The sequence below is a fragment of the Rana temporaria genome, chromosome 4 (genome assembly GCF_905171775.1).
Source record: "Rana temporaria chromosome 4, aRanTem1.1, whole genome shotgun sequence".
NCBI lineage: Eukaryota > Metazoa > Chordata > Amphibia > Anura > Ranidae > Rana > Rana temporaria.
Window position 1 is genome coordinate 429,737,449 of NC_053492.1, and position 25,892 is coordinate 429,763,340.

At 39.3% G+C, this 25,892-nt stretch overlaps 1 protein-coding gene across 1 annotated transcript in view; it reads right to left on the reverse strand.

Moving 5' to 3' along the window:
* Positions 1–17,537: 17,537 nt before the first annotated feature.
* TGFB2 (transforming growth factor beta 2) overlaps positions 17,538–25,892 on the reverse strand; it is a 203,808-nt gene continuing 195,453 nt past the window's right edge. Inside the window, 1 exon segment of the mRNA XM_040351436.1 lies at positions 17,538–24,069. Coding sequence (XP_040207370.1) covers positions 23,911–24,069 — 159 coding nt within the window. The 3' untranslated portion in view covers positions 17,538–23,910.

The following is a 25,892-nucleotide window of genomic DNA, read 5'->3' on the forward strand; positions in this document are numbered from 1 at the left end:
GGGCTACAAATGGTTACGGTCAGTAAAAATACGCTCTTAATCTTGATGTGAAAGCTCATTCCACTACATTCCTGTACATTCTCGTACATTTTACTTGAATTTTGAAGGTCAAGCTGTTATGATATCTCATGTTATTACACCAGTTTTTAAAGAAAAACAGATGTTTTTCCACATGGAATCAAAACTGCTGAACAACTTTGAAAGGATCAATTGCACTAAACATTTTTGAATAAGAGTGACCCAGTGGGCTTACCTTATCTGGAAGTGAAGTCTTGATTCCTTAGATCAGGGACTTTCAGGTTCTAGAGCCTGAAAACTATTTCTAGTTCATTCTGGAATTCCCTAGACCCCTGGCCCACTGTAATCCCAAACAGAGCTGGCATAGCTGTGCAGTTATGCCAATTGCACATTCAATTTGCATGATAGCTGCCCTTTTTTTTATTATTGTGCATTACAGGACACATGATTAGTCTTAGATTAAATCGTCCCTCTCCTCTCAGGAAAGCCAACTACTTTGTAGATGTTTCCTAAAGACTCTTGTAGCGAGATTTCCAGTTGTTACATAGCCACTGCACTATATTTGCAACTTTCTGGATCAGTTGAATCACTGGCTGCTGCAGAAAGAAGATGTGGGAACTCCATCCTGCATGTACACTCACATTGGCATGTGGTACATTGCGTTGAGCTAGGTGCGGGGTGCTATACAGGGCCAGGGCTGCAATCCAGCCGTGAAGCTTGGTCCCTGAGAATTTCCACTGAGTTGGTGGAGACCCTAACTTGCCCCTAACTTGCCTTGTCTGCTGGCAAAACCACAGAAAGACAGCTGCAGTTTTTCCTTATGTGGGAGCCCCATGTGCTGGAACATTTATTCCTTAAGGATTAAAAATGGTAATGTGAGCTGCGACACAGAAGTGGGGGAGCCTGGCCATTTTTTTATGTCACTGGGCCAGACAGCGGTCGCCAGTTTGAGTCTCTGCCTTCTTCAGACCTACCCTTTAGCCCTTCAGGGGTTCTTCCTTCCCTCTACACAGGGCCGCCATCAGGGGGGTACAGGCAGTACACCTGTAAGGGGCCCGGATGGCAACCCCCCCGCTTCTCAATTTCAGATGGCAGCACCCCCCCCCCCCCCCCCGGTTCTCTGCTCCAGGGAGCCCATGCCTGAAGCTGTGTAAGGGGCCCCATAATTCCTGATGGCGGCACTGCCTCTACATATCTATGGAGGAATTATCTGCCTAAATGTGTGCCTTTATAAAAAAAAAAATAAATCTATCTTGTAAAGATCAGGCCACAGGGAGTTTTAACATGCCCTCTCCTCTTCCTCACTCCAGGATCAGTTTCTAACCTGCCTCTGGCTGCTGCAGCACTCCATGAAGAGGAGGATGCAGATGATACCTCATTTGGCCCTAAGGGTTCATCACAAGAGGAGGTTCACTTTTCTGTACTTGCTCCCAAAAAATGTATACGATTTCTGTACTTATTGATGCTGTGCCATCAGTTATCACTTGGGCTCCTAGACTGGCAACAAACCCCCCCCCCCCCATACACTTTTACAGTCTGTTTAGTACTGGTCACTCCCTAATGAGGTGTTTATCAAATTCCCTTTTGCTCAGCATTACCCTATTAAGGGGAAGTTCCTTATGAAATGGACAATGTCAGTCATGGACGCTGCTATTTCTTGCTTTATTATAACCTTAATGGTCCCTATTAAGGTCCTGGACTTATAGAATCATGTGGACAAAAAGTTAGAGGCCCTTCATGAGGCCTTGTTCTTCCTAGCATGTAAGGCTATGCAACTTGCTGTTGCAACTTCGCCTGGCTGTCTGGTCCAAACCTATGACTAGGGTACTGGATCCATTTTGATTGATCTTTCTGTCTTTTAATCATCTGTACTTGGTACCTGCTGCCCTTCTCTATTGTGTGGATGGCTTAGCAGATGAGTTCAACAAACTATCCAGGGTGAGCCTCCTGTCAGTACAGGTTCATTTGGCACAAGAGTTGTTCTACCGAATTCCACCTATAACTCTCTTGTGCATATGCCCTTTGGTACTTATGCTGAGAAAGTCAGCCCCTTTGAAAGGGGGAAGGGGGGAATACCATTTTACCAAAATCCTGTGTCAGTATTTGTTACTCAAGTGTGTTCAGTTGCTGCTGTACCCTCCTAGTGATTTCACTCCACCAAATAACACATAAAGTAACTCATATAGTGCAGCCACCACGGAATATACCACTTTGAACTCTTATGTGTGCACTTTTGGTGTTATAGGATGACTCGTGATTGAAGAACACTGCGGTGGATCATATATATATATATATATATATATATATATATATATATATATATATGGACTTTGTTTTATGACACTTTTGATTTGATTTTTATGTAAAGGGATTTTTTTCAAGAACACAGAATACATAAGAGATCAAAGTGGTATATTAAGTGGCGCTGCACTATATGAGTTACTTTAAGCACACAACATTACCAATATGTTGCACTTCCTTTTGCCTGTCTAAGGTACCTCAGGTCTTTGGCAAGGTACTTGCTTCTGTCCTAATGCTTCACTCTCAGGCCCCGTACATACGACAGAGTTTCTCGGCAGAATTCAGCCAGAAACACGATCGAAGCCGTATTCTGCCGAGAAACCCGGTCATGTGTACACTCATGGCCGAGGAAACCGACGAGGATCTCGTCGGGCCAAATAGAGAACATGTTCTCTATTTCCTCGTTAGTCAATGAGGAAACTTGGCTCGCCGAGATCCTCGGCGGCTTCACAAGGAACTCGACGAGCAAAACGATGTGTTTTGCTCGTCGAGTTTCTCGGACGTGTGTACGGGGCCTCAGGGTATCCACATAATGTAAAATCTAGATGACCACCTACTAAAGACACAAACGGTCTGGGTTTTGTCAGCCAAGGCCCAGGGCCCTGCACTCACTCTGCAGAAATTTGGATGAATCCTCAATTTTAAGAAATAAGTGCTGTATCTATTTGGAGAATCAGGGATTGGTTTTGGTTACAGCCATGACCAGAGTCTTTCTTCCCCAGGACAAGCTTCTGTCCCTCCACTCAACCGTTCAGACCATTTTGTCTGACAGCTGCCCCTTTATTCACTTTTACATGAGAATTCAAGGGTTTATGGTGGCTTAATTCAAGGCAGTGCTATATGCCCAGTTGAACTCCAAATTGTTACAACTCAGCATTCTGCCTACATGGGACAGACTCAGTCTCTGTATCACTTCATGCGACTGATCAGCTCTGCAAATTTTTTTTTGATATGGTGGACTTCCAATCTAGAGTGCTTCCTCCCATTGACTTGGAAGATCCTCAAGATGCAATCCAGTCTGTTGGGTTGCAGCGAAGTCCTGGATATGCCCTCAGTCTAGGAAACATGGTCATTGAAGGAAGCTCAGTTTTCCATCAGTATCCTCAAACTCATGAACAATTCAACACTAGAACCCTCGACTATGAGGTCACCCAACCAGGAGCCAGTAGTACAGTGCCATAGCAGTAGCGTACTTCAGCCATCAGGAAGGCACAAAAAGTTGTGTATCTCAAAGAGAAGCACGTTTTATTCCAGCTTGTGCAAACCTCCATGTTCCAGCTCAGTTCACTGTGCACATCCCAGACACAAAAAATGAGTTCCTCAGTAGACAACATCTGAATCCATTAGAGTGATCCCTTCACCTGGAGGTGGACCTTCTAGCATCCAGGCTTAACAGCAGCTTGAATGGATTTGTCACTAGGTCCAGGTACCCTTTTGGGCTTTACAGTGGACATACTGATGACTCCATGGGATCAGTTCAGCCTGATCTATGCCTTCCCCCCCTCCAAATCTTCCCCCTTCTCTGCTCCTTTAGGAACTTAATATGTACAGTTTTGAGAAAAGGGGAGGGGGGGCCCGGGGGCACATGATTAAAACCTTTAATTACAACAAGTGTGTGAATAAGCTTTAGGAGGGAAGTTTTTGCAATATCAAGCTATGATCAGGAACACTGGGATGTGACCTCAAATCAGCCAGAGGAAAGTTCAAAATTAACTGAAAAAGGTTTAACCTCTTTACCACCGGTCTTGTTTTTCAGATTCGGTGTTTACGAGACTAAAACAGTTTTTTTTGCTAGAAAATTACTTAAAACCCCCAAACATTATATATATTTTTTTCTAACACCCTAGAGAATAAAATGGCAGTCATTGCAATACTTTTTGTCACATCGTATTTGCTCAGCGGTCTTACAAGCGCACTTTTTTTGGGAAAAAATCACTTTTTTGAATTAAAAAATAAGACAGCAATAAATTTGGCCCAATTTTTTTACATATTGTGCAAGATAATGTTAGGCCGAGTAAAATGATACCCAACATGTCACACTTAAAAATTGCGCCCGCTCGTGGCATGATGTCAAACTTTTACCCTTAAAAATCTCGATAGGCGACGTTTAAAAAATTCTACAGGTTGCATTTTTTGAGTTACAGAGGAGGTCTAGGGCTAGAATTATTGCTCTCGCTCTAACGATCACGACGATACCTCACTTGTGTGGTTTGACCACCGTTTTCATATGCGGGCGCTACTCGCGTATGCGTTCGCTTCTGTGCGCGAGCTTGTCGGGACGGGGCGCTTTAAAAAAAAAAAATGTTGTTTTCTTATTTATTTTTATTTAGTTAATAATTTTTTACACTGAAATAAAAAAAATAATAAAAATGTATCACTTTTATTCCTATTACAAGGAATGTAAAGATCCCTTGTAATAGAAAAAAGCATGACAGGTCCTCTTAAATATAAGATCTGGGGTCAAAAAGACCTCAGATCTCATATTTAGACTTAAATGCAAAAAAAATAAAAAATAATTGGGGTGGGGGCCATCTTGCCCTCACTCGCATCCTCGCACACTAGAAAGCAGCACCCGATCGCCTCCGCCGCTACCGATCCATCTTTTCAGTGGGCGGTGGTGTACACGATAACAGCGGTCTCTGCAGCGGATTCGCCATTATCGGTGGCGGGAGAGGGGCCCCGCTCCCGCCTCTCTCCCGCGCCCTCCGCCGCTTACCGGAGCGGTCGGTAGCGGCGGAGGGCGCGGGAGAGTGGCGGGAGGGGGGGCCCTCTCCCGCCACCGATAATGGCGAATCTCGCGGCGAATCCGCTGCAGAGACCGCTGTTATCGTGTACACCACCGCCCACTGAAAAGATGGATACCTCGGTTGTGGCAGCAGCTGCTGCCGTTACCGAGATATCCATCTTTAAAAACAGGACGTCTTTTGGACATGGGGCGGTGGTCAAGAGGTGGAGCAGACTTGGTGGACCACTTGGTCTTTTTTTAAGTATATATAAACAGAAAGGCCCAACACTGCTGTCAGCTTCAAAGGAACAGTGAATGAACAGTTGGAAGAGAGAGGAAGAAAAAACACCAGCAACAATAACACTGCCCTGCTGCCTTGTTCAGCATCCCTCATAGCTCAAACACAACTCAGCAGAACAGCAGACTTGCTTATCACCATTTTATATTGTGTTCTGACCACCTTTAGATAAGATGTGGCACACAGAGGAGTGGGATAATAGAGGGTAGGGAGTGAAAAACCTACCAGAACCTGGAGCTCCTCTTTGTAAGACAGGCAGTGAGCCAACCAGTCCCCCAGGAAATAAGAAGCAGGCTCAGATGGGTGAGGGGTTGCCTAGACAGGATATTGGTGTCATCTTCCTATTATACTGCAACCATTTTTTAGAATTGTCAGACAAGTTGAAAGTTTATTTTTAAAATGTGTTCTACGCAAATTTCAGCTTTAAATTAATGTTTTTGTCCCCGAAGTATAGTTTTAAACACATGACCAGTTTCAGCGCTAGACGAGGCATTGCATCACAGCATATTTTTAGATGTGCAGTCTTTTACGAAAGGTGGAATTTCCAGCGCAGTATACCTCAGTTTCTGTTGAGGAGGCCTGTAACTTGGCTAGAAGCTCAATGTAGAATCCTTGTAAAAGGAGTCAGCCAAGTACAGTGCTGTTGCCATGGTTGCAAGGAAAATCATTTTTAGAAAATCATAGCATGTCGTGATTAATTTGGAAAATGTTATGCACTCACAATACAAACTGGCTTCTATAGCAATTGTATAAATGGTTTGCATGATTTTTTATTTATTTTTTTATAAATCTGGCGATCTACCTTTTTATAAAAAATAAAATGAGGTAATGAGTTATTAAGTTGTGTGCACACCAGCAGAATTCCCATGGCAATTCGAATTTTTGCATCTTAGAAACTACCTATGAGAACCCAACTTTACCTCTTAAACAGGCAATTATAGTTTTTAGAAGGTAAAAAGATGTTCCCGTTTCTTCCAGGGAAAGAAAATTGACCTTTAAAAATGAAGTCTAGACAGAAAAAAAATACCACCAATGAATTCTGAATTCTGTTTGCCGTGTATTAACATGTCCTTACAAGAGATGAGATGTCTTCCGCTGCTCCTTACCTGTTCAATCAAAGGCTGAGGGCAGGGATGTGACCTGGATTTCTTAACTGCAGCATAGAAGCATCAGTTGGTTCTACTATGTAGCAAGGCTTTTTAATCATGTCTGATACACTTGGGAACCTTTTACATAGAATTTTCTTGGCAATTGTTTACAAGGTAGGTTGCTAGGTTTTTCCCTATCGCTCAGGCATGAGATCAGCATGCAGAATGTAATAACACTTTGTAGTTTGTACCAGGATTTCTTTGGCATGTGGCAGTAAACCCACACAAACACAAGAAGAACATGCAAATTCCATGAAGATACTGTCCTTGCCAATATTTGAACCCAGGGCCATTGTTGTAAAGCATACTCTTTTGCCGCTTACACACAATCGGAAATTGCGACAAGAAAAGTCCGATGTGAGCTTTTGGTCGAAAATTCCGACCGTATGTATGCTCCATCTGACTTTTGCTGTCGGAATTTCCGCCAACAAAAGATTGAGAGCAGGTTCTCTATTTTTTCGAAGCGCAAAAAAAACATGTATGCTCAGAAACAAGCAGAAGAGCTGAACTGCCTACTGAACTTCATTGATCTCAGCTCCTTGTACGTCTTGTACGTCACTGCGTTATTGACGGTCGGAATTTCCGAAAAGATTTGTGTGACCGTGTGTATGCAACGTTTGAGCCAACATTCCGTCAGAAAAAATCCATGGTTTTCTTGTCGGAATTTCCGATCGTGTGTATGCGGCATAAGTGTTAACAAATGAAGCCACTGTGCTTCCTCTAATTTGTTAGCATTCGTTAAATCTTATTACTTAATTGGTGTAGCTAAGGTTAGACCTCTTGATGGTATAATTCATGGCAGCCATAACCTGCTTTCATCTTTACAGAGCCAGCATCTTTTCTGGAGCTAGACAAAGTGGGCAGGGGGTCTCTGGGGATTCTTATCATCATTTTATGATTAAACCTACCAGACTTCACCCAAAGAAAAATAATACATGATAGTATGAAAAGCTTACCTTCTGCAGACAAAACAGTACCTGCTCTGTCACTGGGTAATATGATCTATTCCAAGGCATGGGTCCTGATCAAGCTGGTCAAACAGCAGCTCTTACTGAACAGTGATGCTCTATTTCAGTAGAGATCACATGACCATGATCGGGAAGCCCAAATGAAGTATCAAATAATTTTTACAATTTAAAGTGCCAGAGATCACGTGAACAATGCCATGGCATTTATTTATGTGACTGGTTGTCAGATATTTCAATTTTATCCACAAAATGTACACTGTTAAGGCTCTTGATTAACGTTTCCTATTACAATGGAGCTTGGTTGTTTAAATGCCCTTCAATAAAATGTAGTTGCAAAAGCTCACAAGTATTTATATCTGCAAAAACGAAACATATGAAAAAGATACATTTCCTTTAAAGCTCAGAGTTTAATGCTAAGGCTAGTGAGGCATGAACTGACCCTGAGAACATGTCCTGAAGCAATGAAAGGGTAAACGGGACGCAGAGTTTTTACAGAATAGAGCTATTTGTGTAGGAGCTGTGGTCCATAAAGTCTTAAATGAAACTTAATCAGTCTTCTGGCCATAAAAAATGTGAGTTCACGTAGGGATCCTTTTAACGTTACTCCACAAACCAATGCTAAAAACATGTTTAGTCAACTGCAAAGCAAGCTTGGCGGTTTGAGATTCTGTTTTTATTGTTAATGTTTTATCTTCTTCCCATCCAAAGCTGGAAGGAATGTTGACATAATAGCACTCGCGGGAGTAGACCAAGGACTTGCGATTGAGTTTAGAGGATGGCCATTATTGTAACCATGCTTTATGACCGTTCCTTTGCCAGCCATAAAACCTTTGTTATATGTAATGTTAATTCTAATAAAAATATGTTTTAACATCCTTGGTTCCACTCTGTCTATGCAAATGCCAAATCTAGTTAACCTTTTCAATGATAGTTGGCTATTTTTTCCTTTTTCTATAGGGTAGGAATATAATATAGCAGCACCAGTGTTATGTTTGTAAAACAGTGAATTATTTGAAAGAATAACAAGTTATGATAGTTCCAAAATTTAGTCTTGTAGAATAAACATGTGACCAGATTTGCATTAGTTAATGCTTACCTCTGAGCCTTCACCAGCTACTAGTCATTACTTAGCCCTGCAGCTCAAGGCTCAAGGTAGAAGTAGAGAAGTCATCCACCCTCATCTTCACCTCAGCAAATCAGAGGGAGCCTTGTATTCATTTATAAAAATACAGGGCTTCCACTGAAAGGAAAAGAAGCTTGGCCTGACTGTCCCTAATTCTGATAGCAAACAGGAAGTCACCTATTCAGTATTCTGCTGCTGGAATACAACGCTGCTTACTATATGTTGCCAAAGCCTCAACAGTATATTACAGTACCCACTGCGCCAACATTGTTCTATAATGGAAATAGTTCATTTGAGCCAGCTTAGTTTAAACAAACTATTTAAAGTTATATTGACCACTTCCCAACCGCCATATAGCAGAATGACGGCCAGAAAGTGGTTGTATTATTCTGACCGGACACCATATGACATCCAGCAGGGTAAGCCGCTAGCATTCACCCGTGGGGGCACGTTAAAGACCCTATGACAAAGTCTCTTTACCATGTGATCAGCTGTGTCCAATTACAGCTGATCACATGGTAACCAGGAAGTGCCATTTATCGGGAATGCATAAGCAGCTTGAAGCAGATAAGGTGGCCTGTAACGTTGTAAACATATACATGTATTTGCCTGCTTACCTGGAGTTCTACTTTAAAGTGGAAGTAAACCCTCCTATAATTTCCAGGCAAGGAAGCTGCCATCTTGGCCTCTGTTTAATATTCAACTGCCATGATGCTGCACATGTGATCAGTTATGACACCAGCCATTGGATGGTTTGACAGTTTGGTTGAGAGCACAACCAATGTGACAGTTAGCATTCCCGGCATGCCAGGAATGTAACTGCTTTTTGAAACTGTTAAATTGATGGGTTTACTTCCGCTTTAATTGTAAATTTTGATGGGAATGCACCTTTAACTGAGATGATACAGGAAAGATTTAATTCCATCTAATTTGTACAGTTCTTTCTCTTACAGGCCTTGTGTGCTTGTTGTAAAGTGAAAAATTCCGCGCCTAAATAATAGATTAATAAACAATATAAGCTGCTCCTCATAAACAATAAAAATTGTACATATGTGAAAATAGAAAATAGAGGGCGCTAGGGCCCATACAAAAACTTGTATATTGCCGTGAACCAATCCAATGGGATTGGCAATTAGTTAACAATCTCTAATAAATAGTTCAATACAAAATATATAAATAAATAATATAATAAAGTCCCATATATTGCAGACAGCGCTGCACATTCGGAAACAAACAACGTGAAAGTTCCAATGTGATCAATGTGAATATATAAATCTCAAAAATATAGAGGAAATTATTGCAGTCCAATATGTTCGTTTGTGATTTTCTTTAGAAGGAGAGAAAGTGCCACCACCGCTCTATATAACTTCAATTCCACCCAAGGTGCTTGAATTTAAATTGCTCTTACCAGAGCTAGTTGACCAGTTTAATGAAAAAGTGGTCAAACTAGCTTTTGCAGGATTGTGCCTGCGCACATAGGGATATGGACAACCAATAGACAGATCCAGGAGCTCCACATGGGATACGTTATGCAAGAGAAGAAAGCCAGGAAAGCCAATAGCGTAATAACGTTTATTAAAAGTATTAAAAACACATAAAAACAGCCAAATGGCCTCTTACTTCCAAGGGTGCCCACCCGGCACTGAGGCTGCGGACTTGTCACCGCCAATCTGCGGTTTCAATTGTGGGATTCCGAAAGGGGGAGGAAGCCGCCGCTGTCTCACCGCCTATTGATCCTTACCGACACTCCACAGCGCAGGGGGGACGTCACGTGACCAGGTCTGCCTCCGACGTACGTTTCGTTATCCTAACGTCATCAGGGGGGCGTACCTGGTCACTAAAGCATCATGGTATATGTAGTCAAATGCGAGCCGGTCATTGGTCGAAAACAAATTCAATTTTAGATTCAGCCTCGGTGCCGCGATCGCATTCACAGATAAACAGTACACATATAGACAGGTTCTACATTTGGGATTCCATAAATGAAGGTACATTTTACATATAAGCTTATAAAAAGAACTCGTAGAGCCCCGCAATTTGAACCCAAAAAAACACAGTACGGAAAGAGCAAGGTTTTAACTGAACCACTCCTCTCGCATCCCTCCGGACGTGCACAGTCATTGGAATATTTCAGATGGGATAAAATAACTTTCAATAGATTAATCAAAAAAATTTTTTTTTTTGAATATATCATAGCCTAAATAGGGCAAGAGATAATAAATAGGTTCTATTCAACCATAGATATGGACGTTATCAACAAGTAGAATTAGTGCACGAAAATATAGAAAAAAGGGGGAAACCCAAGCAAAGAGACTTCCCTTGACTCCCTCTGGGAGTGCATCTTACATCCAGCATCCCACTATAAATCCAGATTTAACTATAAAAATAAAATTTCCAAACTGGGAAATGCGATATAGAATAATCACATATTCTTGATAAATATGTGAATATATAAAAAAATATATGTATAAAAAATGGAAAAAAATCAAAAATTAGAAAACATTTAATTTAAACATTGTAACAAAATATATTGGATATATGGTGATGAAACAGAGAATTAGGTCCTAAAAAATTCTCGGAGTACATTTGGCAAGAAAATATAGGGTTAGTCATCAGTCAAAAAACAGTTGAGATCAAGTTCAACGTTTAATCCTGATGGTTGCATGGTACGTAGTTTGTGTACCCATTTCATTTCGTTTTGAGAAACACTCCTCAGCATGTGTGTGCCTCGCCAGTTTCTATCAATTTTGTCTATACCATAAAAGGTGCAAAGACTAGGATTACTATCATGATGGCTGGCGAAATGTCTAGACACACTGTGGTTAGGAAAACTGTTTTTTATATTCTTTAGATGTTCATTAATACGGATCTTTAATTGGCGTGTAGTTCTTCCCACGTACTGCAAATTGCATGGGCATTCGATCACGTGATCGAATGCCCATGCAATTTGCAGTACGTGGGAAGAACTACACGCCAATTAAAGATCCGTATTAATGAACATCTAAAGAATATAAAAAACAGTTTTCCTAACCACAGTGTGTCTAGACATTTCGCCAGCCATCATGATAGTAATCCTAGTCTTTGCACCTTTTATGGTATAGACAAAATTGATAGAAACTGGCGAGGCACACACATGCTGAGGAGTGTTTCTCAAAACGAAATGAAATGGGTACACAAACTACGTACCATGCAACCATCAGGATTAAATGTTGAACTTGATCTCAACTGTTTTTTGACTGATGACTAACCCTATATTTTCTTGCCAAATGTACTCCGAGAATTTTTTAGGACCTAATTCTCTGTTTCATCACCATATATCCAATATATTTTGTTACAATGTTTAAATTAAATGTTTTCTAATTTTTGATTTTTTTCCATTTTTTATACATATATTTTTTTATATATTCACATATTTATCAAGAATATGTGATTATTCTATATCACATTTCCCAGTTTGGAAATTTTATTTTTATAGTTAAATCTGGATTTATAGTGGGATGCTGGATGTAAGATGCACTCCCAGAGGGAGTCAAGGGAAGTCTCTTTGCTTGGGTTTCCCCCTTTTTTCTATATTTTCGTGCACTAATTCTACTTGTTGATAACGTCCATATCTATGGTTGAATAGAACGTTTTTATTATCTCTTGCCCTATTTAGGCTATGATATATTAAAAAAAAAAAATTTTTTTGATTAATCTATTGAAAGTTATTTTATCCCATCTGAAATATTCCAATGACTGTGCACGTCCGGAGGGATGCGAGAGGAGTGGTTCAGTTAAAACCTTGCTCTTTCCGTACTGTGTTTTTTTTTTGGGTTCAAATTGCGGGGCTCTACGAGTTCTTTTTATAAGCTTATATGTAAAATGTACCTTCATTTATGGAATCCCAAATGTAGAACCTGTCTATATGTGTACTGTTTATCTGTGAATGCGATCGCGGCACCGAGGCTGAATCTAAAATTGAATTTGTTTTCGACCAATGACCGGCTCGCATTTGACTACATATACCATGATGCTTTAGTGACCAGGTACGCCCCCCTGATGACGTTAGGATAACGAAACGTACGTCGGAGGCAGACCTGGTCACGTGACGTCCCCCCTGCGCTGTGGAGTGTCGGTAAGGATCAATAGGCGGTGAGACAGCGGCGGCTTCCTCCCCCTTTCGGAATCCCACAATTGAAACCGCAGATTGGCGGTGACAAGTCCGCAGCCTCAGTGCCGGGTGGGCACCCTTGGAAGTAAGAGGCCATTTGGCTGTTTTTATGTGTTTTTAATACTTTTAATAAACGTTATTACGCTATTGGCTTTCCTGGCTTTCTTCTCTTGCATAACGTATCCCATGTGGAGCTCCTGGATCTGCCTATTGGTTGTCCATATCCCTATGTGCGCAGGCACAATCCTGCAAAAGCTAGTTTGACCACTTTTTCATTAAACTGGTCAACTAGCTCTGGTAAGAGCAATTTAAATTCAAGCACCTTGGGTGGAATTGAAGTTATATAGAGCGGTGGTGGCACTTTCTCTCCTTCTAAAGAAAATCACAAACGAACATATTGGACTGCAATAATTTCCTCTATATTTTTGAGATTTATATATTCACATTGATCACATTGGAACTTTCACGTTGTTTGTTTCCGAATGTGCAGCGCTGTCTGCAATATATGGGACTTTATTATATTATTTATTTATATATTTTGTATTGAACTATTTATTAGAGATTGTTAACTAATTGCCAATCCCATTGGATTGGTTCACGGCAATATACAAGTTTTTGTATGGGCCCTAGCGCCCTCTATTTTCTATTTTCACTTGTGTGCTTGTTAGCCCCAAACAGATCACAGTAAAATGTAATAAGTGCACTGGAGTACAGTGCTCTCATTAAATTTAACTGTGATCTGTTTGGGGCTAACAAACACACAAGGCATGTGAGAGAAAGGCCTACTTGCGCTGACAAGGCACAAGTAGAGAAGAGCCAATAGGTTGATCTCCTGATGGGGGTTGGGTCTGCGCTGATAATCAGGGCATTGATTATCAGTGCAGACCCATCGATTGTGCCCACTAGAGCCCACCAGGGAAGCCCACTTTAGACCACCAGGGATGCCCACTAGAGCCCACCAGGGATGCCAATCAGTGCTCATTGGGTATTCCAATCTGTGCCCATCAGTGATGCCTGTCAGTGCCTCCTACTCAGTGCTGCCTACCAGTGCCGCCCATCAGTGCCACCTCTAAGTGCCCACCAGTGCCGCCTATCAGTGCATCAGTGCCTCCTCATCAGTGTCCGTCAGTGCAGTCTTATCAGTGAAGGAGAAAATGTACTTATTTATGTTTTATAACAGAAACAAATTTTATTTTTTTTGTAGCGCAAATGTTTTTAAAACCCACTGTTGATCAAATACCACCAAAAGAAAGCTCTATTTGTGGGGAAAAAAAATATAAAAATGTTGTTTGGGTACAGCATAGCATGACCGCGCAATTGTCATTCAAAATGTGACAGCGCTGAAATCTGAAAATTGGCATGGGCAAGCAGGGGATGAAAGTGCCCTGTATTGAAGTGGTTAATGAATTCTCTTTAGGTTGTCTTTCTCTGCACTCTCTCCAAGTCTCCAACATCCTTTCTGTTCTGGACAATACTGAACTGCATGTTTTTTTAGCAGATCTCGATAGAGGCATCTTTTTAAACAAAGCAATATCATTATTTTGCACTTTGATATAATATTGTAATGATTTTTCCCTTTATTTTATTGAAAATGTAACAGTCTTTCACTCTTCTTGTGTTGCAAGTCATCTTACAAGTCAATGACAACATTTGCAGTGTGTCCCTCTGGTTTCTAGAAGCACAAGGTTCCATATGGGAACTCTCAATGCCTGTTCCTCCTTTAGAAGGTTTCCTTGACTACTACTGATAAATAAGTGCGTAGGCACGCTAAACCACGACACAAGCATTTTACTTTCCAAGCAGTCTATCTTTTTCAGATGTTCGCAACTTTTCCAAATCAATAAAGGCAACCAAATGTTGTACAACATTGACATTCACTTAGTATTCATTATATGCACTGCCTGACCCTGCGTTCTCTTACTGAAGTTAATGACAAAACCCAGAGTAGTTCCTGCAATATGGATTTTATTATGTCAATGTCCAGATGTTTAATAGAAATTACAGATATTACAGAGCTTTATATTCTCCAAAGAGTGCACTGGAGTACAGTGCACTCATTAAATTTCACTGTGATCTGTTTGGGGCTAACAAGTACACAAGGCCTGTGAGAGAAAGAAAGTACAAATTTGATGGAATTAAATCTTTCCTGTATCATCTCAGTTAAAGGTGCAACCCCATCAAAATTTACAATTAAAGCAGAACTTCAGGTAAGCAGACAAATACATGTACGGTATATGTTTACAACGTTACCGGCCACCTTATCTGCTTCAAGCTGCTTTTGCATTCCCTAGACCTACATAGGCAAGAGAATCGGCTCCTAACAATGAACAAAGGTTCACTGACATTTTATACACGCTGTTGGACTGTAGTTCCTCAAGGGAGATTAGAATATACTGTACATATCTGAACATATTAAATATCGCTAACCTTTTCCCTGCACTCTCCATCCCCATGTCCTTCTGTTTGCCCTTCCACAATCTATCCTTACTGCCTTTTTCTCTCCCAATCCTCCACATCCGAGCCTTGTTACTTCTTACAATCTCTCTTCCCTCCTTATATTAATAAATGGGAAGAGGAATTGGAAACGGGTAAAACCGAGATAGAGGTCAGGAAAATATTAAAAAAGACGCATACGACTTCAACTAACTGTGCATTGATCGAAATGAACTTTAAATGTTTAGCACGGTGGTATATAACCCTGGCCATAGCACACCGTTATCAAGATGATACCTCCAAATATTGTTGGAGGGGTTGTCTCGAAGTGGGTACTATGTCACATATATGGTGGACCTGCCCAAAAATTAAAACATACTGGAAAAACGTATTATTAGTAATTGAGGAGATAACTGGAATTAAAATACCTCCTGATCCATGGGTCTGTTTGTTCCATGGGACAGAAATGTCAACCAAACAGTACATGAGAACTTTACTTCCCCACGTACTAGATGCAGCAAAGAGTCTGATCCCCAAACAATGGAAGGACCCTATGAGCCCAACAGAGAGGAGCTGGTTTTGCAGAATCAATGATATATATTATGCTGAACAGCTCAGGTTCATGGGAGAGGAAGGAGAAGGAGGATTTAAATTAAAATGGCAGGATTGGGTTAATTTTAAACTTTCACCAAGGTATATAGATAGGATGATATAGTGTAGGAAGGTTAACGGGCAAAGAGTGATATAATATGAGACAGAATTTCGGAGATAGGGGAGGGTGGGAGGGTGGGGTTAAGGGACGGGTGTGGAATGAGGGTGGGATGAGGGTTTGTTCGGCTAGGGGAAATTAATGTATTTATTCACGTATTTAAGTATTTTTTTTCTTCTTTTGTATATTTATTGACATATATTTAAATGCACTTTTGCAATAACAAAAAATGTTTCCAACCATCATGCGAACTAAGGAGACTGCGAATTGAACGCAAATTGATTAGGTCTCCTGATAGTTCTCTGAGGCGAAATAAAAAAAAAAAAAAAAAAAAAACAACCTCTCTTCCACATTCTGGTCTCATGATCCCCCACATGCTAATCTTGCAACTCCCTCTCCCAATTCGACCTATGCCATTAAGAAGTCTACTTTTTACAATGCCTACTGTCTCTATCATGGATGTTAAGTTGGTTGTCATTGTACCCTAGGCTAAAAATTCATAGTCATCCCTTGATGGTTATGATGCTGATTCGCTATCTGAGTAGGCTGGAGGTCAGGAGATGACATAGGAAGCTGTGGAGCTCAATAAGGAATTGCGTGTGCTACCAGGTTTGTTCTACAGCATGGCAAAGATGTGCAAATTAAATGACTGGCTGAGATTTTCTGCTTTAAATTTCCATTTCATTTAAAGATGTTTTGAACATCTTGCCAACTTTGTCTACTCTTTTATGAGATCCCAAACTAGCAAGATAATAGTCTTATCTGTTTAGATAAAAGTGAGGGTGCAAAGGATGCTTTAGCCTTTCTTAATGCGTAGGATACTTTTCTTGTCTCTGGTTACATATTGTATATAGATATGCCCATGAAGTATCTACTGCAAAAGGATTATTTTCTTATATTGAAGTACATATTATTAAGTTGCACTAAACAAACATCTCATACAGTTTGGGAAATGTATTCCAGTATGACTGCCCCTGTGCACAAAGCCAGTTCCATAAAGACGCAGTTTGACAAGTCTGGTCTAGAGAAGGGTCTCTCAACCAGAGTTCTATAGAACCCTAGGATTCCTCCAGAGGTCGCTATGGGGTTCCTTGAATAATGCGCAAGTCATGCCTCTCAGGTAAGTTCCCACTGACACCACTCATCCTTTTTGTTATCTGTAAGGGGGTTATTGCTCTCAATGACCACAAGTATAATGAACATTCTTCCCACTGACCACATTAATATATCATGAGTTGTAGATAAAGCCATTTTTAACAGGAGTTCCCTTAGACTGAAAAGTTATTTCAAAGATTCCTCTGTGTTTAAAAGGTTAAGAAAGGCTGGTCTAGAGGGACTTAAGAGGCCTGCACAGAGCCCTGAATTCAACCCTACTGTGCACCTTTGGGATACATCGGAATGCCTACGGTGCACTACAACATCAGTACTCACAATTGATCTTTTGGCTAAATAGGCACAAATTCCTCCAGAAACACCCCAATATCTTGTGAAAAGCCTTCCCAGAAAAGCAGAGAATGTTATAGTCACAAAGCAAGGGCCAACTCCATATTAGTGTCAATGTTTATAGGTGTGATGACCAGAGGTCAACAAACTTAAGGCCATATAGTGATGCCAAAAGCATATCCTACCTATACAAAATGTGAAAAAAAATTCAAGACGAAACATAACTGTACAACTCAAATAATTTATTACCACTACAGCACCACGAACAACAGACATACATTGTGTTAAAATATGGATTAATCAGTAAAAAAAAAAAATACAACAGAATTCATTTTACATTTATTTACTCCTACACGGTCTATACAGGTGTATTGTTGAAAAAGCCAAATATGGATCTGTAAATGTATGTCATCAGATTTTCCCATAACAATACATAAAAATGAAACTAAAAAAATTGAACATAAAAACATGGAAATTCGGAAGAGGTAAGAAAAACAATGGTTTGGAAACAATGCAGTTTTGATAAAATCTATGCAACTCACATTTAACTGCACCTGCCACAAGGTAATGATTTTGACATGCAATGTAAAGTTGTCTTTTGCTATCTAGGATACCACCAGTAATTAACTGCCCATATCATCTCTTTCTTTTAAATTGACTTACTGAAAGCTTGGTCTATTGCCTGGAAAGTCAACAAAATTTGCAAGAGTGAATCCACTTTTTTGTAAAATTCTGTTTATGTAAAACAAAAATACACAGCTTTAAAATACACCTTCATAGGTTACTTTTATTTATCACTTTTTTTGTGGTGCTATATAATATTTGTAAAATATTGCCATTTCACTGAAATTGATGGAATATTACACATACACTGCACCCTACTAGCAAACAAAAATACAAATAAAATGACTTAAAAGTTGTTCTTGTTCATATTTATAATTATTTACATAGTTGTGAAGCATTCAGGTTTTTGTTCATTTGGAAAAATACTGTAGGCTCCTTAAACTATATGTAAAAAAAAAAAAAAAAGATTGTCTTGTAATATCTGATGGTTAATTTGTTAAAACAAAATCTGAAAAAAAAAAATGATTTTGTGTGTTTAAAAATTGCAAGCATTCTGGGATATATTTTCCAAACCAAGATATGTCTTTTAGCTTTGTGTTCCTTCAAATTGATCTAATTTGGGATTTATAGACACTGTACGAGAAAAATTGCATTGTAAACATTTTCTGTCTGTCTTGTAGCAAACCACACAGAATGCGTGCATACCAACATTTTTTTCCAGAGGAACTTATAGTATGGGGACTGTGTTTGGACAGAGTGAAGTTTTGACAATGTCTTGGTTACACAGTTTGACTTTTATGGTTTCAAAGCCCCTCCACTCACTATTATACTGATAAGTTTGGTCCCAGTAGGGAAGTATCTCTCTATCTGTAGCAAAAGTTTTCATATTAGAGGGCCAATATACTGTATCTAGTTTATTTTCCACCAATTGGCTGACCATGCTCTAGTGAACACAAAATACCAACTTTCAGTTCCACATCTGTCACTGAATCTAAAATGTTAACTGGAAGCATCCACGTCCAGTATCAAAGCTGTAAAGCAGGATTTCTGCCTAAAGCAGTAAAAGGCTCAGGGACAATTACTTTCGAATAGGGGAGCAGACAGCATAACTACTGTATATGCTGCTATGTTGGTGCCCAATGAGAAGATGAAAAGTACCTGTTAAAAGGTCATTTGGGGCACCAGTGGTTGAGTGTCTGTTGGTGTTTGCTCAGGGCACCAGTGGTGGTGTGTTTCATTTATCCGTTGTTGCCGTCTTATCACATTTTTGAAGGAAACAGTTCCATCATGAATCTCTAAATGCAATTGTTTCATGTTACAAACACTAAATGACCGGGATAACTTCTATTCAGTTCTAGTAGTTGAATTACATACTATGCATAACCCCCAAAAGAGTGGCTTTTGTTCAATATGCAAATATACAGGCACATGGGTAACCTAACCAGGTTACTTTTTTTTACTATCAGCTATTGACAAAAATCTTGAGTATACTATCTGTTTTTTATGCTACTTAAAATTTAGCACTGAGAAGTTAGGATATCCTTCTTGTTTGGACTGCAAATATTTTGCATTGAGTCCATGGACATTAAAACCATGAAACAAACCTATACACATTTCAATTAATTCATTAGGGTATTTTAGGGTTCAGATTTTATTCATTTAGGAAAGAGTAAACACAATTTAAATTATGTAAATGTTTTTGCCATCTATGTACCATTGGGTAGATTGCCCTACTTTTTGTCTATAGACACGACAGTGAACAAGATCTTGTCACTAGAACAAGCAACCCAATTGTAAGACTTCTCCTCTATTCCCATAAAAACTTTATATTTTAGATTGTCCCTCATTTTCAGTTCTAGAGACAATGGTCACCAGCATAATAGAGAAGTAAATCTCTGTAGCGGGGACACACAGCAACAGCACAGATGTCCATGATCCCCTGAAGGTCAGTGGAATCCATTTAAAATTAAGGCATTTATTAAATTGGCTTTTTTTTTTATCTGAAGTGGATTTAGAGGAGGACTTGGAATCTTTGGCCAGGGAGGGCAAACACAACCAATGTTCATGGTAAGGACAAATTTCTGTGGGCTAAAGAATGTATACAATGCAAAGAACGAAAGTGACTTATTGGATTGGTAGGCATGATGAAAGGTGGGTATTCCTAAAAGAAATGGCTTAATATGAGAAACTTTTTATATCTTTCAGCATCGCTTTCCCTTACAACTCTCAGCATTCTGTCACATCTCAGAGCCGCAAAACAAGTAGATGCTGTCAGACTTGGTGATCACAGGTCTAAATGGGAGGCAGGTAGCTATAAAAATTCCAGCATGTATCACTGACTGCAGGTCAGGGCTACCAGCTCAACATATCTTATTGATATTGGCCCATGGGGCAAATGTCCCTCTGACACCCAGCTTAGTTCTCCCCTGAGTGGACTGTAAAATCTACAACCATTAGATATCGTATGGCACATCAATGAGAAAGATGCAAATACTAAAAAATATTTGCAGTGCAAGTCATTGAACAGAATTCAACTTATACTGGCCTACTACAAAAAAAAAATATCTGAGTGCTTCCAAAGAATACTTTGTAATTTGGTACATATTACACATGGAGGGAAATTTACTAAAATTGGTGCACACCAAATCTGGTGCAGCTATGCATAGTAAACAATCATCTTCTAGGTTTTATTGTGCAAGCTTAATTTAACATACTGAAGTTAGAAGCGGGTTGGTTACTATGAACAGCTGTACCAGACTCTGAGTGCACCAATATTAGAAAATCTACCCTATGATGTACCAAGTTATTTCTATGTTTCTAACAAAGGTCTACAGAACTGTTTCCAAACAAAAGTTGAGGCTACAACTCCTCTATTGTAATACTATCGGTACAGTTACATATACCTGGAACAAACATAGCATAGCTATACAGCATCATAGTAAAGGTCTGTTGATTAGACCGGTACATATTAAATATTTCACTAGTTTACTAAATTAAATTTACAATAACAAACGAATGCCTCATACAATCAGAGATTTTTGCATTAACATATTATGTTTTTTTTATGTAGACTGTAACATATGGTGATTACTGATTTCGTTTATTTTTTATTATGTACAGAAAAATTACAGATGTGCTTTTTATACTAGAAAGGCAATATATACACCAAACATATCACTTAAATAGACAAAGACCTCCCAACAGGCCTGTATAAAGTCAAGGTTGGCGACTGCCTTGATATGCTCGAACTGCACTGCCTAATCTCAAGGCATGGCCTAAATTTAATTTTCCATGGCCTCCTATAACCCATGTCCCACCCGCATTAAAAATACCTGAAAGGCCAACTCCTCTGATTTTATATAAGCGCAAAATCGCATTTACTTGTAAATAGTATGTATTAACTATATTGTATTTTTATGCTTTCATAAGCTCTTGTACTGTTGGCCAAGCTTTGTTGTTGGAGGAACCATAAACATCTATGGTCCTCTAACAACTAAAGCTGCATTGCATTTAAAGAATGCAGCTATATCTACAACATGCTCTGACATATCTCAGGCGTCATTGATTTCCAAATGCAAGAAGATTTTTTTTTAGGTTTTCGCACTAACACAGGCAACTCCTACATTTAAGTATGTATCAATGGGAGCAACAAAAAGTTCAAGAACCCATTCCAACAGATCAATATAGGTAAGTAATACTATTCAGGAAGTTAAAGCTTATGTAAACACTCTTTCTTTTGCATTCTCACCTGGTGATCCTGCCAGCAACACACTTCCTATGCAAGGGTGACAATGCTAATTCATCCTACTGCATCTATGGAGATGCAGAATTGTCCCCCCAGGATGTTCCCCTGATTTGGACTTCAAATACCTTCCACTCTTCTTCATAACATAGAGAAGACTGTTTCTGAAGTCCTAGGAGATAGCTAGGAATAACTGATATGAGTGCAGCACAGGCTGAGAGCACAGGAAGTTAAAAGATTTCTGGCATAGGTATTTTTTGCACTTTTCAAAAAGATTTAACAAAACACTTTCAAATGTATATTTAACAGATACAAATGGTTCAAATGAGAAGTACATACTTCGATTTTACATACCCTTTAATGATTTCATTTCTCCTGCTTAATAAACATTATTAAAAAAATACATTTAAGGTGTAAGGCCTAGTTTTTGTAGGGAATAATGGGCAGTGGTCAAAAGGATGCAGATTTTTATTTATTTTTTCAAGAAAAGGTAAGGTGGCCCTTGACAAAAACAACAAGACTTTTGGAGGAAGTATGTAAATGTTGCCCAGTTCAAATTGGTCAGGTGCCAGAAAGAAAGATTAACAAAAATGAAATAAAAAAGCTCCCCTTAAATGTCCATGTACCTTAGTTGTGCAGTATCAATGTGATCTCAAAAACAAAAATGTGTATTCATTTCTTAACACATGCAGAGGTGTTTAACTTAGAGTAAACAAATATTTCCAATGAAAATGTATTTGCCAAAGAAAAGTACGAACCTTGCTTTGTTGCTAACCATCTTGAGATGCCTCAAGTTGATAGGGTAGCTGAAACTATACATGTCTTCTGAAAAGCATAGTAAGGACTGAACCAATGTGTATGAACATATAACATACCCAATCATGAGCCATCTTTCTTACTAGTTCTCAGTATCTGTTTATAAATAGCTTCTCCCAAAGTGAACTGATAGCCATTTTTTATTTCAGCATAGATGAGAGCTCAAGTCTTCAACTGTGAGCTGCATGCTTGTAGTCCATCAAACAGCTTCATCAACTGCATATAGGCAACACGTACTGTTAAATTTGAAGAGCACCCAAAACGAGTAACTTTGTAATGGTTAAACGCCAGTGGTTTCAGTCATCTCCTGTGTTTGTTCCTATCATAACTGCAGACCAAACAAGAAGTCCAGCCTCATCCATATGGGTTTTCAATGCACCTATAATGCTTTACCGGTGGTTATAAATATAGAACCTTTCAGGCAAAACAATTGTTCTGCAGGTGGCCAAAGTGAGTCTATAACCCAGGGCCAGAATCAGAATCTCAGAGGAGGACCTCCCCACCAGTGGCCTCAAATGTTTAAAGAAACCAGTGGGAGAGAGAACACCACCACTGTCCATCCTAAACAGCGTTAGAGCTATACTTACCATGGTGCATTAATCTCAAAAGTACATCTGTAGGCTAAAAAACATTTAATATCATCAATTATTTGATTTGAGCTATTTGTTTGGTCTTTGTTTCAGCGCATAATTCATGGCAAAATAATAAATAAGATCAACAGCAAAATAATGGTGTTCTAAGCGGTTGTTGGACTGACTACTAGAACACAATAGGCAGGTCAAGTAAGAGCAGATGCAATAACTGCACTTAAAGGGATATTCCTGTTTTCATTTTCTTTCACATAATGACACTAATAAATTCTTCCAGTGTTTATTTTTTTTTTAAATAAATGTCTCTCTCTGTTATTCGCCATTGCTCAGAAAAATTGAGACATTCCTTTCTGTAATTGTGTCTTCACTGTGAGGCTTTTTCCCCTCTTTGTTTTGTGCGGATGTCATTTGCACACAATAGAATATCGAAAGTAAAGCCAGATATGAAACAGACGTGGAAGAAGACCAACATATTTCACGCTATAACTGTGCATACAACAAAGTACCAGAGAAGGAGAATGATTTTAACGAGAAACAAGTTAATTTTGTGAAGAGACAAGGGCTCATTCTGCCAGTCACTGAGATCAAATTTTTTTTTGTTGGCCCAAATCTCCCACTATAACACAGGAACATTAACCAGCAAGGGAGAGGGGGTAATGCTCCTCTCCGAGGATCTATAATTGAGTCACTACAAAACCCTTAATGAAACCTTCAATGTTTTGAATTTTCTGCCAGTTATAAAAAAATTCAAAAAATTCACACTAGTACCGTTTTTTCCCCCTTTTTTACATTATAACACTGATTGAACAAGCCCTATTTGTACATTTTTTTTTAAATGTTTTGGATTTTTCCCCCACTAAAACACACGCTGTATTGTCAGGTCTAGCTACATTTACACGATTTTACAATCATATTTGAGAGCTGTTCGATTTTCGGTGTTTTCCCAACAAAGTACAATATGGTTAAAGATTCTAAGTCTTGAGATACGCAGCATGGAGAAGCAGAGGCTTCTGGGTTAATGGTGTTGTACAGGCCGAGAACCTATAGGGGGAAAAAAATGAGAATTGTTAAAGTGGAATTAAAAAAAAAACATGAACTGTAACATTTTTTTTAAATTTTGAAAAGAAAAAGTGGGTAAGAATGAAAAACACCTGGCAAAGGACGAGCTAGGTTCATTCTGCAGAACCTGAGGGAAGCTGTCACATGATCACATGATCACAACAATCAGCTGTGCCTAAAATGGCCACATGACCATATTGGGGCATGGACATTGACCTAATATGGCTGTGTGGCCATAACTGGTCAATAATTTCACATGCAATGCTACCCCTCACCTCCCCCTTCCTTTGCTTACATGCAGCTTCTGGGGAAGGGGTGCCCTGAGCACAGCTGATGGAACAAGAGTGGATAAGATCATGTGACAGCGTAGCAAGGGTTCTGCTGTACTTACAGGGGGACTAAATCAAGCTCATCCCTAATGCCAGTTTATTTTTGCCCTACCATAACATGGCTGTACAGTCTTGTCACTCTGAAGCCTTAGAAACTAATGTTTCCTTGAATTATTGTGTTCTGCCGACAGGGAAGGCTCCCCACCGGCAGAAAACAATCGCGCTGCAGGAGGGATTTCTCCATCAACACTGGCTGTTTTGATAAGGGAATTAAGCAATTTTCTTTTAAGAAAAGCAAATCAGATAATCTATGGCCTGCCTTAGGTTTTACATACACTTTACAGTGGAGCATTTCCTTTAACTTCCTCTCTGTGTGTCACCTGTCATTAGAACAGGAAGTAAGGATAAATCTGCCAAATAGGAACAGAGACATCAAATAAAACCTGATAAATGTTCTAACCTTTCCATGTCCTATATATACTTAGAAAAAAAAAAAAAAAAAATAGAAGGTAGACTTTCCACTTAAAAATGTAAGGATAGTATATTTTCAAGGTAGAATTTCTCAGTGTTACATGAATGAATAAAATAAGCAATAAAAACATGAATACACAGCTACATGTGTTATAAGGCATACATACATACAAGTAAAAGGGAGTTGTATTTGTAAAGAACAATATTTGAGTTAGATAGAATTTGATAAGCTATTTATAAAAACTAATGTTATTTCGGCTGCTGCATGTAGTGAATAGGTGACCCAGTGGCGATGCTTATGGATTAATAAGGATATTATTAATAGGTTAGTAAAACACAAAGTGACCTTTTCCTGCTGGTTCAATTGACTATTTAAGACTGGAACAGAAGTTCTGTTCATCCCGGCCACAGTGACTATATTATACAGTGCTTGCACAAGCATCTCATGCACAGTAAATGCCCAACAGATATTTATGACTGGTTAGTATCCGGAGAAACTGTTACTTCTGCTCAGCAATTACTCACTTTTCCGTGAAGCTGACCTTGCAAATAAGAAAGCCCTGCATGTAACTAGTTAAATTATATGTAATCCCAGAATCTGTTTTTCGGTATATAAATTTCTTAAGGAAATCATTTATTTGCAAAGCTGTTGCAACATTTCCTACCTGGAGATCCTGCCAATAAGATCACTTCCTGTTAGGCCTCGTACACACGACCGAGGAACTCGTTGGAAAAGACACATCGTTTTCCTCGACGAGTTCCTTGTTAGGCTTGTCGAGGAACTCGACAAGCTTGCTTTGCGTACACACGGTCAAGACAAAATCTCCTCGTTCTCAAACGTGGTGATGTACAACACATACAATGGCAGGGGAAGTTCGATTCCACTGGCACAACCCTGGGGGCTGCTTTTGCTAATCTCATGTTACTGCGTGTTAAATAAAAGTTTGGTAATAAATGATTTGCACTTTTCAGTCTGATACAGAGTGAAAATGTGTTATCTCCATT